This window comes from Melampsora larici-populina (genome assembly GCF_000204055.1).
Source record: "Melampsora larici-populina 98AG31 unplaced genomic scaffold MELLAscaffold_6, whole genome shotgun sequence".
Classification (NCBI taxonomy): domain Eukaryota; kingdom Fungi; phylum Basidiomycota; class Pucciniomycetes; order Pucciniales; family Melampsoraceae; genus Melampsora; species Melampsora laricis-populina.
The window spans coordinates 1,680,716-1,698,741 of NW_006768770.1; the positions used below are offsets into that span (position 1 = coordinate 1,680,716).

The 18,026-nt window shown below is 40.3% G+C and overlaps 3 protein-coding genes across 3 annotated transcripts; all 3 read left to right on the plus strand.

The window, feature by feature from the left end:
* Positions 1-5,574: 5,574 nt before the first annotated feature.
* Positions 5,575-9,203, plus strand: MELLADRAFT_115590 (uncharacterized protein; the record flags this gene model as incomplete). Its single annotated transcript, XM_007406419.1, has 4 exons — positions 5,575-7,735; positions 7,842-7,972; positions 8,089-8,515; positions 8,612-9,203. The coding sequence occupies 4 exons, from the start codon at positions 5,992-5,994 to the stop codon at positions 8,641-8,643; spliced, it is 2,334 nt and encodes a 777-aa protein (XP_007406481.1).
* Positions 9,204-9,641: 438 nt separating this feature from the next.
* MELLADRAFT_71078 (uncharacterized protein) lies at positions 9,642-10,870 on the plus strand (the record flags this gene model as incomplete). The annotated part of the gene is made up of 1 exon (XM_007406420.1): positions 9,642-10,870. The coding sequence occupies one exon, from the start codon at positions 10,205-10,207 to the stop codon at positions 10,700-10,702; it is 498 nt and encodes a 165-aa protein (XP_007406482.1).
* A 2,855-nt stretch (positions 10,871-13,725) lies between these two features.
* MELLADRAFT_71079 (uncharacterized protein) lies at positions 13,726-15,050 on the plus strand (the record flags this gene model as incomplete). The annotated part of the gene is made up of 1 exon (XM_007406421.1): positions 13,726-15,050. One exon carries the CDS (start codon positions 13,772-13,774, stop codon positions 14,642-14,644), a length of 873 nt encoding a protein of 290 aa, XP_007406483.1.
* Between the last annotated feature and the right edge of the window lie 2,976 nt (positions 15,051-18,026).

Genomic DNA, 18,026 nt, shown 5'->3' on the forward strand with positions numbered 1-18,026 from the left:
TGGATTCCGGGCCTCAAAGGAAGCTCTGATCATGAACGCCCAACAGCGACCAACGTATTGAGTTCGAGAAAGCTTTGACCGATTCCTAGTGCATGAGACTGCAACTTCAAACTTCAAACAGGTTCCATACCTACGAAGTCGAACCAAAACTTGAACCAAAACACTTTGAACTGTTTATGATTAAGACCCAAAGCTCTTAATCTCGTCTGATCTCGTCCGCGTTTTCCTCGATTCTGAATTGTTTCGTTAACTCCAGCCGTACGGAATTGCAAGCATGTTTTGAGCTTCAAAGTATAAATTACTCTGGATCTGAGCTCATCCGATTTTATCTTTTACATTTGCGGAAAGGCTAGGAAAGGCAGCTGGGTCACGGTTTTAGAACTACAGCGCCGTCTGAAGCAAGCCGCACTTGTAGATTTGAAAAAGCAAGAGCCGACAGTTGCGTTACCACCTCCACCCCGATTTCAGTTCTCGAAACGATACATATTTTGATCGCCACGAAGTCTAATTATTGTGCATTGAGTGTTATACAATTGCGGTTTAATCGAGTCCCCTCCTCTCTGCCTCACGCGAGTCCCCTCACGGGCCCTCGACAGTGACCCACATTCGATCTTACAAGTTAACAACTCATTCGAATCGATTACGCGTCCCCGATTCTGAGCTCGATACAGTCTATATAAGAGACTTGGATTAAATGAAAATTTAAACGCATCGTGATTATCCTTGATGGGCTGTATTGTTCGATCGAGATGAATTGCACTTCTCAAACGGGGCTTTGGCTGTGACGGCTTAACTTCCCAAATCGTGCTGAACTCGGCTTTCCAGCTTTCCAGCTCAAAGGATCATGGGCCTGGAGACTAGAATCGGATTCGCATCAGGCATCTCGCAATCCAATGCTCTTTCTCGACGGCCAAATGATCGTTCACCTTCACCCAGTAATCTGTGAATGCCATGACATCATACACTATATCGATAACTAATTTGTGAAATATCATGTCTTCAACAATTGTGATGCTTCCCATTCACTCTTTTGAGCGATTTCCCAGTAATTCCATCATCCTTTGGTGTCTCACCAGATAACAACACGTCTTTTTCTAATTTCGCAGAGTTTTGATAAGTTTAACCGAGGGCGATAGTATAATTCACAATGAGAAGTGAAGGAACAGATTAATTATGAGCTTTCAATTTTCAATTTAACCTTATATATATACTCTATAACCTCTTCTCTCGACTTCATCTTTACTTTTCTAAATTTTTCGAGTGCATATACAAATATACATGCACACCTTCTTTCCCTATATATTTCTTATTGACACAAATTTAACCTCACAGGGTGGCAACCTAAAAACATCCACTTCTTCTGAGTGATTTTTTTATGTGGACTACTCCGCTTCCGACTTCGTCGATCACTTCATAGGAGCGATTCATACTACATAATTCTAAACTCTCACCTCTTGCTCTCTCGAGGCCGATCCCAGCCGATTGCTCATCACATTAATACTTTACCTCGATTCACTCCTTGCCACGTGCGTGCTTAATGAGTGAAATAAGTGTGGAAATTAACTCAAGGCTGAACAAATTGATGTATGCTATCAAAATCAGATTCACAAATCTTTATGAGTTGTACCCATCCTGATTCTTGTTTCTCTTCTAGTATCCCAAAACGGATCAAATACATTTCAATTCTAAAACTCGACATTAACAATTTGATCTGGATCATTTCACTCATCTCGCCACCTCCCCCTCTTCCCCACTCAGTCGGAACTGCCCCTCATAACGGACTCGATTTGGTTAGATCGGGTAAGCACCGATGATTGTTCTTTGTACGAATAAACTAGGATTAGTTTTTCTACTCGATTTATTTCTCTGGAACACAGACTTGAGGATTTGTTAGTTCGGATCAGCGTTTTGAGTTCATTCCTATAGGATTGATGGAGTGGGCAGTTTGATGAATTGAACCTCTTAAACCTTTTTACATCACACGCTTCATCTTCAGGTTTATTAAAACAAACCTAAAATATGTTCAATTTCTGATTTTCTTCTATTGCTTTACACTTCAACTATTTTCACTTTAACCACTTTAGGACAATTCCACATCGTACGTAAACTGTAAAAGAGAATCCAGAAACATAACCTTGTGAAGTTGGTGTTTCCAAAACTAACTCAAGTGAGCTTTGGAGATCGAACTCAAAACTTATTTTGAATTTCAAATTTTGCATCACAAGCAGATCATCATTTCTTACAATCTCGATTCTTTGTACTCTCCATTACAAAACACGCCTTACTCGGACTTACTCATTTCATAGAGTGTCAGAGAAAAATTGAAGTAGGTGCACTCAACACCTCATCATATTTTTTTGAACTAGATCTTGGATCACTTGCATTCAATTCCAGAGCTCTCAAACTCGTTTCTATTACTCCGATTCTCATAACTCACATCCTTTTAAAAGAGTTTAATTCTTTATAAATTTCAACTCAATCTATGAATCTTGCACTCTTTGGATCCAAGAACTCGCACAGTGACTTAACAAGACTTGATCCGCACCTTCAAAAACATTTTTGTCCTTCATTCCTCATCCATTTTTCTGGTGCGCCAACTACGTTTTGATATCTGGCGTCATCAATTTGCTTGTGTCTCCGTGTACACCAACCCTAACGATCTTGATCATCTTTGCCTCATTCCTTATTCAAGTCTCGAGCTGATTGCTCGTATCCGAAATATAACGACATTGGAATTACAAACCTCCTCACGCACGTGATAGAGAAGCAACAGGACATTTTGGAAGATACAAATCTGAAGCTCAGCCCTCTCCGTGTAAGCGCACTTCTCTTTGGGTATGATCATCCTATGTATGAAGAAGAGTTTGACTGATGATCACTATGATGATTGGCTTTGACCTTTGAACCTTACAAAAATTTATCAATTACGTACGCATACATCCACACACACCAAACGCAACCTAATGACAGCAGAAAGTTGATCAATTGACGATCTTTGAATCAGTGCTTGTTGAGTGTGAGTTGATTATCAATCAGTCTGTATCAATCCTTCATCATCTTTTCAAATATCAAATTATCTTTGATTTTCGAATCATAATGTAGATCTGATAAAGACTTAAACTCAGCTCAAAGCTTTTCATCATTCCCAATTCACAATCGATTGATTGATAGTTTGGATTCACACTTTAAACTTTCTTCATCTTATCATTTCACTCGGCATCCTTATCATACATCAGTCTTGATGATTTACATTCATCTTTAACCTCGGGGGTTCAGTCGTTTTTTTCAGATTCTTCTTTTAACATAAACTCAACCTTCATCTCAATTCGTCTCTTCTCTTCTCCTCTCCCGCTTGCTACTCTCGTTTCTTTCCTCTCGGCGACCGGTGACCACCCTTTTGCGGATGTTTCATTCTAATTTCTCAGCTTCGCTCGCGAAGATCAAAATCTTCACTTTGAACCTTAACACATTCAAATTCAACCAATAGAGTCCGTTCGGTTTATGCTGCGCTGTATTCGAACTTAAACCTAAAGAAACTTTTCATCTCAATCTTGAAAATCGTTGATGTTTATGATCATCCTGATTTATTCTGTTGAGCTAAAGTCCTTCTATGTATTTTTGTCTTTCTGTTTTATCTTTGGTTGATATACATGCTCATCATCATCATCATATCTGGGGATGGGTGGAGTTTGAGGGAAGTTTAAAGATCTTCTACTCTTCCATTCCTCATCGAGTCACCAAGTCGAACCCATCTGCATAGATGTATGCATGCAGACCTACGACATAATCATACTCTCTCTGCTCGTATTGCAATTCCTCTCATCGCCTCGTCAGCCGTTCGTCTCTTTCACAGCAAATCACAGCACTAGATGACATGACATATACGGTCTTAAAACTCAAGGCAGAGATAAGCAAGAAAGACAGAGAGAGACGGGCGTAAACTCATGCTTCACTCTTGTTATCCACGCGGCATCTGTCAAATCCTGCGAGAAAAGGTCCAACCTTGGTGTCTACACCGAGCCAAATCAACTTAATTTTCTCTCCTTTCTGAGCAAAGATATACTCAAGATCGATCCCTATTTTTGAAAGGTCGGCAATCATCTCATCCGCGATGAGAGTATGTCGTATGTCATTTCGGATGTCAATTCATGAATAGCCTCTCACCTCGGTCAGCATCCAGTTAACCCCTGTATCCATCAGCTTCTACGTTGCTTTCTTTCCTCTTCACCCGTTGAGTTTGTTTGTGCGTGCTAGGCTGTGAATCAGCAGCCAGCCAAGGTCAGGGCTGGTCAGGGTCAATGACATATGTTATAGACAACTAGAACCCAACTAACAAACAATTGCTATGTATCATGGGAGCGTTGACGAGGGCCTTGTGAGGTAATTGGATCAGATATCACGGTCCAGTCAACGGATATTTAGCAATGGCCCAACGGGTGTGAGCGAGTGCCAGCTTCAGTTCTATGCAATGAGAAACGAAAATGAAGAATGAAATAGAGGAAATCTGGCTCGAAACAATGATATCTCATCCAGGCAGTTTTGAATTCCACCTTTGAACTCGATCTCGAGAGCTGAGTCAGGTTTAAACACCCTCGAGTCACCACTTTGTCCATAAATGACATCGTGATAGAACTCAGAATCATAAATCGACTGGCTAGAAATCTTCATCGGCCATTTTCCAACTCTCCATGGTAGATATGGCAAGCAGGTGGGCTTTATAAAAAGATCTATTTTGACATACATAATTATACGCAATCCCACCCAAAATAAATATGATATTGGCGCGGTCGGAATTACATAATCGCTCGAAACCAGCTCTCATAGTGATACAAAGTACGTTGTAACGTGTTGGCGTGTGTTGTCACGAGGATTGGGCATCCCCATCACCGTTCTAAACGCTTGATGGAGAGACCACTCTTTACCATTTTTTTAATAAAGAATGAGATATTGAAGTTTGAATTCAAAATTTGAACTTACACTCCTCTCAGCTCTCTCTCGATGCGTGATCTTGAAGCCCTGATTATGTATATCAAGAATTTTCCTTTGTCTCCACTCTACCACGCTTTTTTCCAGTCTGTAAAATGATTTTTTCCCTTTGGTGGGCTGTTAGTGGCTACACTGGCTCACAAATCCGCAGACTATCCATCAGCTTTGCTTGCCTCAGTGATCATCCTTTCCCACGCACGTTACAGAGTCAAGAGATGCCATAAACTTGATAAACTTGATTTCCATTTTTCTTTTCAATGGGACAAACCATAGATATCATCCATACTCTGCCCAAAGAGTGTCGATTGACTTGTCCCCCTTTCGGCTGTCCTTGTCTCGTTTGCTCATAATCACTGTTTTCGACACCTGATTTCCGATCGTATCAGCATCAGATTTCTTTGATTTGGTATCAGTACAGAATAATTCTCAGCAACATTCTCATTTAAAGTTTTTGTTCACCCTCATCATTTATCCTGTTTTTCCCCTTGCTCCCGTCTCAAATCTTCTCGAGTCTTCTGTTTTCCTTTGAGTCGAACCTTAGCCTTGATTATCATCAATTCTTTTTCAAATCTATTTCCTCTCTCTCTCCTTTGAGTATCCTTAACTTATTCACAACCTTCTCATCCTCTACCTTTCCGGTGACTCTCATCTCAGCCTCTCTCGACAAGTTTCGGTTCATTGGTTCAACGTTCGTCAGATTCATATTTGTATCATCAAAGCTTAAAGCTCAATCTTCGAGAGAATCTTCGAAACAAAGCGTTTGAAAAATTTGCGAGTAAAAAGGCTAATATAATGTTTTACATATTCTTGTTCCAAAGTTTATCCTTATCGATCGATCACACAGTTTAGGCAACATAGTTATACAATCTTGTCTACCCCACCCTTAAAAAATCCAATCTGATCTCTTCATCCGGAGCACAGACCAAGACGTTCAAGGAAGAATCAAGAAGAGGGAGAAAAAAAATCAAGCAAGACAAGAAGATCTCGAAAAGATAAAGTAAAACCATGAATCCAAATCATAATAATAATCACACCGCAATTCACCATCATCACCAACAGCCAGTAGGACAAACTCATCACCATCACCATCCTCCTGCCCATCCTTCTCATCCATCATCTCAACTCATTCCTCACCCAGCTCTTTCACATCCTCACCATCGAACTGCACTTGAGAGTGTTCAGCAACAGCAGAGTGCTAATTTACAATCATATAAGAACTCGGCTAAATCTGCTTTTCATGGTTACATCCAGAGCACTCATGACGCGCTCATTGTCTTTCAATGTTGCCGCAATGGCACATACTCTAAAGTTACCCGTCGATTACATGAGCGTGAAAGACGTCAAATCAGTTCAGGTTCGATTTTCGTGTTTGATGAACAAGAAGCTGGAATTAAACGTTGGACGGATGGTCGGGTTTGGAGCCCATCTCGGATTCTCAATAACTTTTTGATTTATCGAGAGATCGACCAAAAACGTCCTACGCCTTCATCTTCTTCTACTTCATCTACTCCGAATCAGCATGCCAACAATAACAACACGAATACCTCTGGTGGTGTTAACAACACGAACACCTCTAGTAGTGTAGTAGCACCACGTCCTCCATCTCCCTCTTCTGTTTCGAATGCAAGCGGGTCGCCACCACATGGTGCCCATCTTCAGAGCACTAATAACGCGTCTAAACAACTTCAACCCCCACCTCACTCTCATCAAACAAAACCTACTGAGTCTGAACCCCCGATTGCTAGTCGACCCGAATTCGCCGCTACTTCAGGTTCTACTCAACCTGATGCTAACAACTCAGCATCCCAGCAAGCCAACAACCCCTCATCTCCGATCAATCGAGATCTAGAGCGTTCATTAGTCGGATCCCTAACGACCACCTATAAATTCAAACCGGATGGTCTGGTGAAGAAGACTATTAGTCTTGATGGCATGCATATGATCAGTTACTACAAGGTAGATGACGTACTTGCTGGAAGGCTGCGTACTCCCTCCTCACAACTTGAAAATAAAACCCTACATATTTCAGAGAATTTACTCAAGGCCCAAAATTTTAGAGTAGCACCTGTCTTGACCTATGGACCAGGTGGTCATAAGATCTTCCAAGACGAAGGTGAAGATGCTGCGTCTCAAGCTGCTATTTTTTTTCGCCATCAGGATCATCCTTTGTCTCTACCTAACCTATCGCCTCATCAACAACACCAACAACAGGAGCAACATCAACATCATGGTCCCTCCAGTAGAACAACCAGTAATGGCCCCTTACCATTACACATTAACCTGCCTAGATCGTCACTTGGAATTGGTAGTCATAGTGGTGAAGGTAATAACGATGGTAATAGCCACCACAACAATCTTAGCTTGAATCGGATCTCGCGACCGAACTCTCCAGCAAGCTCAGTGGCACCTTACTCACCTCTCTCACCAATCCTGCCTAATAATTTCGGCCCAGTTCGTCCAACACATGATCGATTGCATCTCAATAGCAATCTCACTAGCCCTTCCACGGTCGTTAGGCATAGATTCGAACCGTATAATCGACCCACAAGGTCACCCGATCATCAGTTTCATCCTCATCCTACGACTAATTCTTCTTCTACTATCAACACTGCTATCAACCCCACCACTACTACTTCAACGACTACACTGACTAGCCATCATTACAATCCACATGCTTCCTATATCAGCAGCTCTGGTAGTGGTGGGAATAATCATATGGGTGCCTCCGATCGATCAACGACTCATTCAAGTAAGTACTCATTCTTCAATCCCCTGGTGTTCAGACGAGAATGGAGCGTAGAGCTACCAACGTGACATCCTTACCTTTTCCTTTGTTCTGTCGTTCGGTGTGATAGATACCCCTCAAACGCATCATTCACAGGCACAACACTCACCACTCAATAGCGGTCATAATTATGAGTCAATGGGATATAGGTTGAATGGCGGATTAAGTTTGAGAGGCGGGACATGTGACAGTCATTCTAACGTGAGTGACAAGAGAGTGAGTGAGTTTTTCGGGGGGAGTGCAGGGGGATAAATGTAAATAAACTAGATACTGATCTTTTCACCTTGGCTTCACTGGCAAACCTTATTGATCTATAGCCATACCGTACTCCTACCACAGCCGTGGAGCCTACGATTTACCAACCTACAGCAGATTACTCTAATAGTGATCACGGTAGCGGCTCTCATCCACGATCATCATCAGTCCCGCCAAGTTCCTTACCATCGATTAAACCAACTTCGACAAATTCTTATCTACAGACCAGTCCTACAACCAATACGCAAGAACAAAGATTTTATGATCAATTCAGGACACCATTCACATCAAACCCAATTTACAATTCATCTTATCATTCCGGTTACGGGAATTTCAATTCATCATCTAGTGGACTAAGTGGTCAGAGAAGTCCAATAGTTGCGAAAAACGAAATACTGAATACCAAATCGTCTGAAATCCTTGGTGGACATCATCTTACTCTTGGCGATTCTTCTAATAACAACAATACTAATAGTAACAACGGTACTGGTGTGTGATTCTTCTTTCTAATCACTTGATGAGTATGTTTTCTTCGTGTACTGATTCGAGTCGAATAATGGGGTTCTGTTGATCGATCGGTTATAGGATTGAATTGGGGACAAAAAACAGAAGATTAAAAAACGCAATCAACTATATACCAACTTGGTTTGATTTTCAATGTCTGAAGAACTCTTGATCTTACAAGAAACTAAACTCGTATCATTATTATCTTTTTCTCTTTTTATGCGACTTTTGTTTCTCCTTTTTTGATTTGTTTTCTCGTTTTTGAATTGTGTGTGATCTCTTGTGATTTTCTCTTACTTTGTTGTGTGATCCACCAATCTCTTCTTACCTTACTTCTTCCTGTCTTGTTGAGTCAAACGGACTGGGTAGGAGCTGATTTTTATTTATCGTAGTTACTAGTAGTTGTAAATCATAGGATGAAAGCAGGATAGGGACGAATTTTGATTATAGAATGTGGGATACTCTCCTCAACATCCGCCCACCCATTTATATACATATCCAAATAAAAGCAGTTTTTTTTTGTTTTGTTATTGTTTTTTTTCTGTCTTTTTTTTGGATACGGGATACGTTGTTGTTTTTTCGTTGAAGAGGAGGAAGTTGAAACTTTAAGAAGGAAACAAAAAGAAATGAATCAAAACAACCAGTTGAAAGCAATTTCATCATGATTTGTTTTATGGCAGTCCTCTTGAAATACAAACAGAATTAGATCCTATCATTCTTGTTTTCCATATTTTTACCTTACTTGATTTATTTGTTTTTTTTGGTTATTCTTATGAAGCAAAGAAATAAATTATTTAAAGGGGTCTTTTATGGAGCTTTCCTTGATCGCAGTACATCACTTGTTGGATTCCAAGATTAAAACAATTTGAGGAATCGACATATCTTGATAAATAGTCAAGTTCAACTTAGGCCCTGTTTGGTATGGCGTTCAGCGTTTATAAATGCGTTGGAGTCCGACTCGCATTTTGGATGGGCAGATTTCAGTCGAATCCGACAGACGGGTAGAGCGCCGGGCCGTGAACCCGTGCGTAGCCCTGTCGTGCTTTTGAAATTCAAGCTGAGCTTCGTTTAACTTTTGCTCTTGCTTGCCATTCGCATTCATCATCGACCTCTAATCTCATCAAATCTGGCCAACATGTCTCGCTCCATCGTGCTAGCGGCCCTAGGAAACTATAGTTACCCACTCACCCGCCATTCAGTAAATCAATTTCACTCTTTCCACTCTAATTCCTTCTCGGATTAAACGGGCATATTGAACTCCCATCGATCACCGTCATATATGTTGTGCCCAAAGGCTGGTCTGCGGATTGGATACCCGATTTTCGATCAGTTTCAAATCAACTCAATTAAGATCATTCCTGCTGACCGATACCTCTCATCCATATTTCAACTGTTCTTTGTTTGTTTCAATGGTACTTGCATCTAAACTCGAAGATCGCTCAAGTGGTTACACATAATCTTCATAATCTACTCAATGAGTTTCATAGTACTGGAATCGATCCAGGTCTCAAACCTTTCGAGTTATCTGTCCCGATCAAACCAGACTCACGAAGCTTTTCTCTGAGGTCGGCCCAAGAACATGGCCAGTTTACACACGATTTGAAACTGTCCAAACCACAACATCTATGGATCTCTCGCCATAAATTCCATCGGACTCGGACGCCTTTTAGTGTCATGAAAGGATCCCCTGAGAGTGAAGCACCGGCTATAAGGGACGAGTTAACACTACATCTCATCAAACCTCGAGCACTGATGAACGTTCTTGGACCTTTTGTTCATGATTATCATTCCAACGTATTTCGATCACAACCAGATACCAAACTAATACTCCTTCATGACGACCTTGATCTTCAACCACTAGCTGTTAGACGAAGAAGTCCACACAAATCCCTCAAGCCTTATGGACATAACGGTCTACGCTCTGTGCTTTCAGCTGTACCTTCTCCGCGTCATAAATTAATCCATACCATTGGTATTGGAATCGGACGAGATCCAGATAATACGAGTAAGGATAGTAGTGCAGTTGGAAATTGGGTGATGAGCCCATTGAAACGTGCCGAGATTGAAGCTTGTAGTTGGGTATCTGAAGATAGTCAGAATGCAAGCCCTCATTATGGTACTGTGGTGAAAGAGGTCTGGGATAATGTACGGAATTTGATGCGGATGCCATGAGATTGGTGTACTTATCAGGTTGAACCCTTTTAATACGGTGATATCTGAAATTGATGATTTTGTATATTTCCCGAGGGTTTACAAAGTTTTTGAGTTTCAAGGCAATTATCATCATGTTACGGGAAGCACATACATGAACTGCACTGCAGACTTGTAATTGAGAATCATTGAATCATTGTCAATTGAAGTATGTACAACAGCCTCCATAGCAGAGCAAATGATCACATCTTTTCAGCATGGTGATTAAAATTTTCCTGTTTGGTAATCCAAAAACAAAATCAGAATGCTGGAAGTGCTTCTTTGAAATGTATGATTTTTTTAGTGTTCAATGATTCATGTGCCATGAGTTGCCATTGATCATTTTTTCTGGTTGGTAACAGAGTAAATTGATTTCTTATTGGATCTAGTTATGAATTATTATCCCCTTTCTGAGAAAGCAAAAGTAAATGTTCATCATTATCAACACTTGAAACCAACAGAACAAAAATGTATCATGGGTCTATGACATTTTGCACATTTCTTATACACCAAACCATGTATTGTGTTACTATTGGAGGTACACATTGGATTTTTGCATACTTGGAGACTGCAGTCATTCTTTTAAAGCTTGTCCCTCCAGCAACAGGTTAAGTGTTTATAACCTGACTTTACAGGACAATACCTCAAAACTGTAGGTAAAATCCTGAGATGATTTTGTGATCCCAAAAGTCATATTGTAGGACATTGGAACCGTTCATTAAGTTTTTGACGCCTCAATTCCTTGATTTTGAAATTGTTTAAGGAGATAAGCTTTACAAGAATGACTGTAGGTAAAGGAAAAAAGTTTATGATCATTATCAATTAATACTTGTCAAATCAATTAGCATAAATGACTTTGATGTGATTTGAAGCAATGAAGATCTATCACACTTTATACCATTGAAGTGGTATCTGGGGCGTTGGATACATATTTCACTGCATTGATTAGACACAGGTCACAAGGATTCTGCAATTTTTTCTTGGCATGGATGGTGGGAAATATGAAGCATATGACAGTAAGTTCTTTTGTCTAAGTCTATTTTGAAAGAGTTTTCAACTGTGGTCTTGATCCTTTCTGTTTGTGACCTTCAAATGACCCTCAAATCAATAGCAAGTTATATTTCCTGCTTCAAAGTTGATAAAGAATAGAACTCAATCTTTTTGTGTATATGGCTACTTTGGTTTTGTCTCCTTTTTCTTGTCTTTGTTTTGATTGTCAGAGTTTTGGATTTGTTATTTTCCTGGTCCTTTTCTGGTAAGAATTTATATACTGAATGAGGGGTTTCTTGAGTCTCCTGCGGTAGATTCTAGATATGTAATAGAAAACTTGGGTTCTGATTGAATAAAACTGCGTGAGGATGGAGAAGAAAGGGGCATATGAAATCAAGTTCTTATTCTAAATCTATAGCTCATTTTGTAGAAGATGCATGTGTTGTTATTCCCCTGGACGAAAATGGTGCAACTGAAGCGGAATTTGATAGATATACTCTGATATACTTGGTTTGAAGAATGGGAAGCACATCACTGCTTTTGGATTGGCAAGTGGTGTGAGTCGATGACTGAAATGATTTGCATTGCTTTTGGAATGACATTTTTTATTTCAAAGGGTTTCGGTTTCAATTCTCATCGTGATGGCTGTGATGGTCCATGGGTGGTTGTTGTTGTTTCATTATTTGTTGTTGTTGTCCTTTTTCAAGAGTTAATTCCAAGTCTCCTGAGCAGTTACCACTGACCAGTAACTATAACTTAAGCTGTCCTTAACTACAATCAGACTTGGACCTTTCTTCCTTTATTCACTCAAACTCAAACTCATTCTTCTACTTCCACCGATAACTTATCATCATTTGACTTGTTATTCTTTTTCTTTCTTTCTTTCTTTCTTTCTCATGTCATCAGAACCAGATAATTCATCTTCTTATCTTCGTCACCATCGATCTATTGAAAATACATTCGAACATCACTCTCAAAGAAACATGACCACAGTTTCTTTCACGCCCTCAAATGGTGATACTCGTACGATCTCATCGTCAGTCTTCACATCAACTCTCTGTCCTACCAATCCCATCCAAGTCATCTTTGAGTATCTGTCTCAATTATTCACTTTGCCTGCTCTAGACCTCCTAATGGAGCCCCGATCATCATCGGTCGTGCTTCTAACCTCAAAACACTTCCGCTTCCTCACCCTAATCATCCGACAAGTCATAACTTGATCTTCAATTGTCCAGTCATGAGTAAGACTCATGCTGAGCTCACTTGGATACAACATCAGGTCTGTGATGTGATTTTCTGTGACACCAACTTGATCTCACATCTCTGAGATTTTGACTCTTGAAGCCTTTCATCAAAGATACTGGATCTACTCACGGTACTTGGGTCAAGAGCAATGGGTCACTCTTACGTCTCAAGCCTGATCGTCCCCACAAAGTAAAATTATTCTGTTTTATTATTCCTTTTCATCAATTCCCATTCGTGAGACTCATGACGATCTGCTTTTGTCTATATTAGCTCGAAAACGGGATGGCGATTCGATTCGGAAAGATCATTGGTACCGGTCCACAGAATGATCGTGAAAGACACTACCCGGTTGAAGTCACAGTGAAGATTTCCAAACCGAGTGGCACCTATGGCTTGACCGACCAGCTTTTGACTTCATCGGATGAGTTGTCAGAGAATGAAGCCGAAGAAGCAGGAAAAGACGATGAAGAAGAAGAAAAAAGTGCTATTGTTGACCCACAAATCGGATCTCATGAAGAGCTTGCCCTTCGTCGTCAATATCTTACTCACGATCATTCCGGTTCAGTCCATTCTCATTCTGATAGTGAAGAAGAAGTTTCTGAGGAGGAGGAAGAAAACTCACAAGACCAACGCGACAGTGAGTCTGGTGAGGCCGAGGAAGAGGAGGATGACGAGGATGAAGGCCGAAACGCCGAAGATAGCATGATCACAAACCCACTCTCTGAGCAGTTAACCGAGGATCATGTGGCTACTTTGGCTGGTGACGCTCACGAGGACACTGATCGATCTTCATCTGTGAATGAAGACAAACTTTTGATGGATGAGAGCCTTTATATGGCCGATCACCCGGTCGACATCGACTCCTCAAAATCTGAGTCTCACCACAGCAACATCTTGAGCGTTGTCGATCATGAACAAGATATCCAATCCGACCACTCAATTGTAGGAGTCGAAGCCAACGCTATCCACGGATCTCAACCGCACACTCTCCCACCCGATGACCAAAACATAGTCATCTCCGAGAGTCAGAAGATTGATGAAACGCAACTCATAGCGACTTTTGAACAACCTCCTTTATCCAATGCGCAATCTAAATCTACCGATCTTCCAGGACACGCAGACCCGGTAAATGTTAGCCTCTCAACCAGCCCGACGGATAGCAACGAATCCCGCACGGCATCTCAGCAGGCTGAGCGTACGCTTCCTCATTCACCACGTCCGATCATTCCGATCCGACGAATGCCTCGAGCTGAGGAGCAACTCCTCAATCCTCGATCTGTCGAAGAAAGATCTAAGATTTCGACTGGAATACAAACTGACCTCATGGCCAATGGTCAAATTCAAAAACCAACATCGGACGATGTCTTACGGCCTAGGATCCGATACCAATCAGATGGAACTTTTACTACTTTTGCTGTTGATTATCATATGACATCAATACGTTGCAAGAGAGGAAGAGAAGAAGACAAAGCACCGATGAAGACATCTGAAGATAGTGACGAAAAAACTGAGGATGAAGCAGTTGAGATTGCTCAAGAGAAAGAAGAAGTGGAAGTGGAAGTGGAAGAGGATCGTGTACCCAAGAGACGTAAATTGGCAGGTTTCATCCCATCTGTGAAATCATTGGCTATCTTTGCTCTAGGTGGTGTGGCTACTGTTGCTGGGATTTTAGCCTTTGAAGATATTTGAAGATCTATAATCGGTTGTTTGCAATATCGAAGGATTATCATTCAAATAGGGAAAATGAATTTGACTATATTTGTTGTACATGTAAAAAAAGCTCAAGGGTTCCATTTTTTCTTATCTGCATAGTTTTAAGCGTGTATGTGTCTTTGTTGTTGAGGGATGAAGTGCAATTAGTTTTGAATTGTTGTATTGTTCTAATTGTACGTGATCCGATGATTTTTTTTCTGGTTTATTGGTCTGACATATTAGACGAGATGAAGACTGATGTTTGAAATTCTATTCCACACATTCTCAAACATTGGATCAAGAGAAAGTTGCTATATCATTTTTTCAGTTGGTTTATATTTTTGTTATATTACTACATACATGATGTTGTGGGATTATTTGTTTGAAAGGAGATTTGGCATGTAAGAAAATATGATTTATGATTGAGCGTTGAGTTAAATAGCAGTAAGCAGAGAGGCACTGCCAAGACGCTGACACATGATACAGATGATACCTCCTTAACCAAATTGAAAGAATTTCAAGGAAGTGATTGCAAAGAGTATTATAAATCCATCAGCCCTGGTGCTGACCTGGGTAAATTATGTAATTCCAAACAGGCACAAATCACAGTCAAGTGGCTTGAAAAGGCTTTGTAGTCCCTCTTTGTTTAGTAAGTTGTAGAAGCCTAGAATCAAGTAGACCTTGTAAATTTCTTGAAAAGCCAATCAAGATGAAAAGAATTTGCAAAAACGGATGAAGTGCTGTTGTTTCCTTCAAGCAAGAGTAAGAAAAATTACCTTTAGATAGTATACACTGTCACCAATGATATTTCAAAAGACTTTCTAAAACATGTGTCAAAGATATTGGTAATTGTTGTTAAAAGTGTGGCTCCAAAAAATCATGTACAAAAGGTTGTACCTCTCATCAGGCAGGGGAAAACAATCTCCTCAGGAGAAAGACCATACACAAATATGTGACTGCATGTGCAACCTTGGGAAAAGCCATGATGAGGTGTGAATTTGTTTTAAACAATCTATCATAAAAAGTCAAGGGTTTGAAGATATGTGGGTGCACCAATTTCCTCCTTGGTGATGATTTTGAAAATATAGCAGGCCTTGCCCAGACGTTGCAGTCCATTGTTCTTGCTTCTTGCACATCACTCTCACTTGATCTAATGTTTTGTGATGCTAGAGAATGAAATGTGATTTGAGTTGAGCATGAGAATCAGAATGTACCATTGTAAGTTATAAATGGACAAAGATTGTGGCATATATTTCTTGCAGGGTTTTTTAGTGGATGATGAATACAATCTTCAGATGAGATGATTTTCCTGGACTCATTCTCACTCAATCCATCTCTTCTTATTCTTGTGCCAATATCTAACATTTTTGTTGTGCTGAAACATTTACAAGATAATATGAAACAGGTGATATATGATATGACATTTTAATTTGAAATTGAAATTGAATCACATTCCAAAAAACCATCCTACCTCAAAATTTGAGACCTGCTTTGTCTCATGTTTATGTCCTTCCTTTTCCAGTCTCCCAGGGCCGGACCTTTGAATACCTGGTTTCCATCACAAGCTCTTGACTTGCATTCACTCTTGTAAAGCTTTTTCTTACAGCCCTCAAAATTGTCAATCAAAGATTTAAGGAGCCAAAACCTAATGAAACTTTCCAATGGTGTGTGTCTTTTGAGATTACTATAAAATCTCAGGATTTCATCTATAATTTTAAGGCAATGTCCTGTAAAAAATGAGGTTATGAACACTCTGTTTTGCTGGAGGTCATGCTTTGCAAGCATCAATGTATGTGATCAACAAGGAATGACAATCAACCCTGTCAATTTGGATGATCAGCCACATTCCATAGGGCTAGATTCCCATCAAGCTGGTGGGGCCCTGATTTCACATCATTGCATGATACCATAATGCACAGGGTTTTGGGGGAAGGGATCACATGTTATCACTTTGCATGTTTTTTTCCATTACTGAATGCTGTTTTTGTGTGTTTGAAGTGTGGGATTTTCCTGAGTCATATTCTCTATCAGCATAGCTTTTATCTTAAAGTATGGTTTTGTTTTCACTCTGCTACTGCCGTTTAGTTCCAGAGAGTGGATCTTGATGATGGGATTAGATATCCCAAGGGCTAAAAATCAAGGAACAGATAGCTACTTTTGAAATGTCCACTTCCTGTTGAGGATTGATAATCAATCTGAAATACCAGGTTACTAGTCCTTCACTGGAGTATACTGCAACTCATGGCATGTATTGGTTGTTTAGATAACAGAAAGCTCAAATTGTGTGTTGGTATCAAATAGTACATTCCAAATGGTAGGTCTGGTTGGTTGAGACTCTGCGGGGTCCCAGTTTATAGCCTGGGTAACAAAGATGGTACTTGGACTAGATGGCAGAATCCCTGTGGAGGAATCACATTGCCCTAGTCACCATGCACCACCATCAAACATCTATCTCTGGTCATGGCACAACAACTGGGTTGGCCTTCTGGTTTATTCCGTTTCACTATGTCGGATTTTCATTGACTGTTGACAAGCACACATAATGCCCCTTTCCGCTGGTATGCTGATATTACTAAAATAAAAATCAAGGTGGGCCCTACCCACTACTCACTATGAGGAGACCCAAACCAAGTTCTGGGAAGTTGCTTCACTGGGACTAGACAGTTTGTGTGATCAGGATCCTATCTTCACCTATCCTTTTCCCAGTGGAGCTACCCTCACACAAGTAATATGGAGTAAGACCTTTCCTATCCATTTATTTAGGAGCTGACTCCATAAAGGGCTTCATGGAACATAAGGGGTGATTCTCTACTGAGTATCCATTGAAAAGGGTTCTGAAAAATTGTATCTCATCACACAAACCTCTACTACTCTGATCTCAAAGCTTCACCTGGCTGTAAAGCAGTTGATGGAATACTAATGGGTTGTAGGAACTCCTTTGAGGGGATAGTTTTAAATCTTGACACATGGTTTACACATGAGCTAAGGTTCAAATGCTGGACATAATCTTTTGCTCACACCAATCCTGCGTCACTTGAATCATGGACCTGCATTGTTCTTTTTAATTCACAGGACCCCAAAAGAACGTATTGAGAGTAAAACCACTATACCTACACAGTTTTTTCCAATGAGCCACAAGGCATCATAAGTTCTATTGAATGTATTGTCAAGGGATATTTTACATTAGACTCCACATGTCACATTTGAAAATAAGGAGGCTGAGTATTTACAAAAGCATGGATCCTATGTCACAGCTAGCTTCTGGTCACATAGGATATCTGTGGGTGTTGAGGATCAAGCTTTCAGATTGAATCTCATGAAAATATAAATTGATTCCACATGTTTGCCTACAATTCTAAATCTCGAATATATTTAAGCA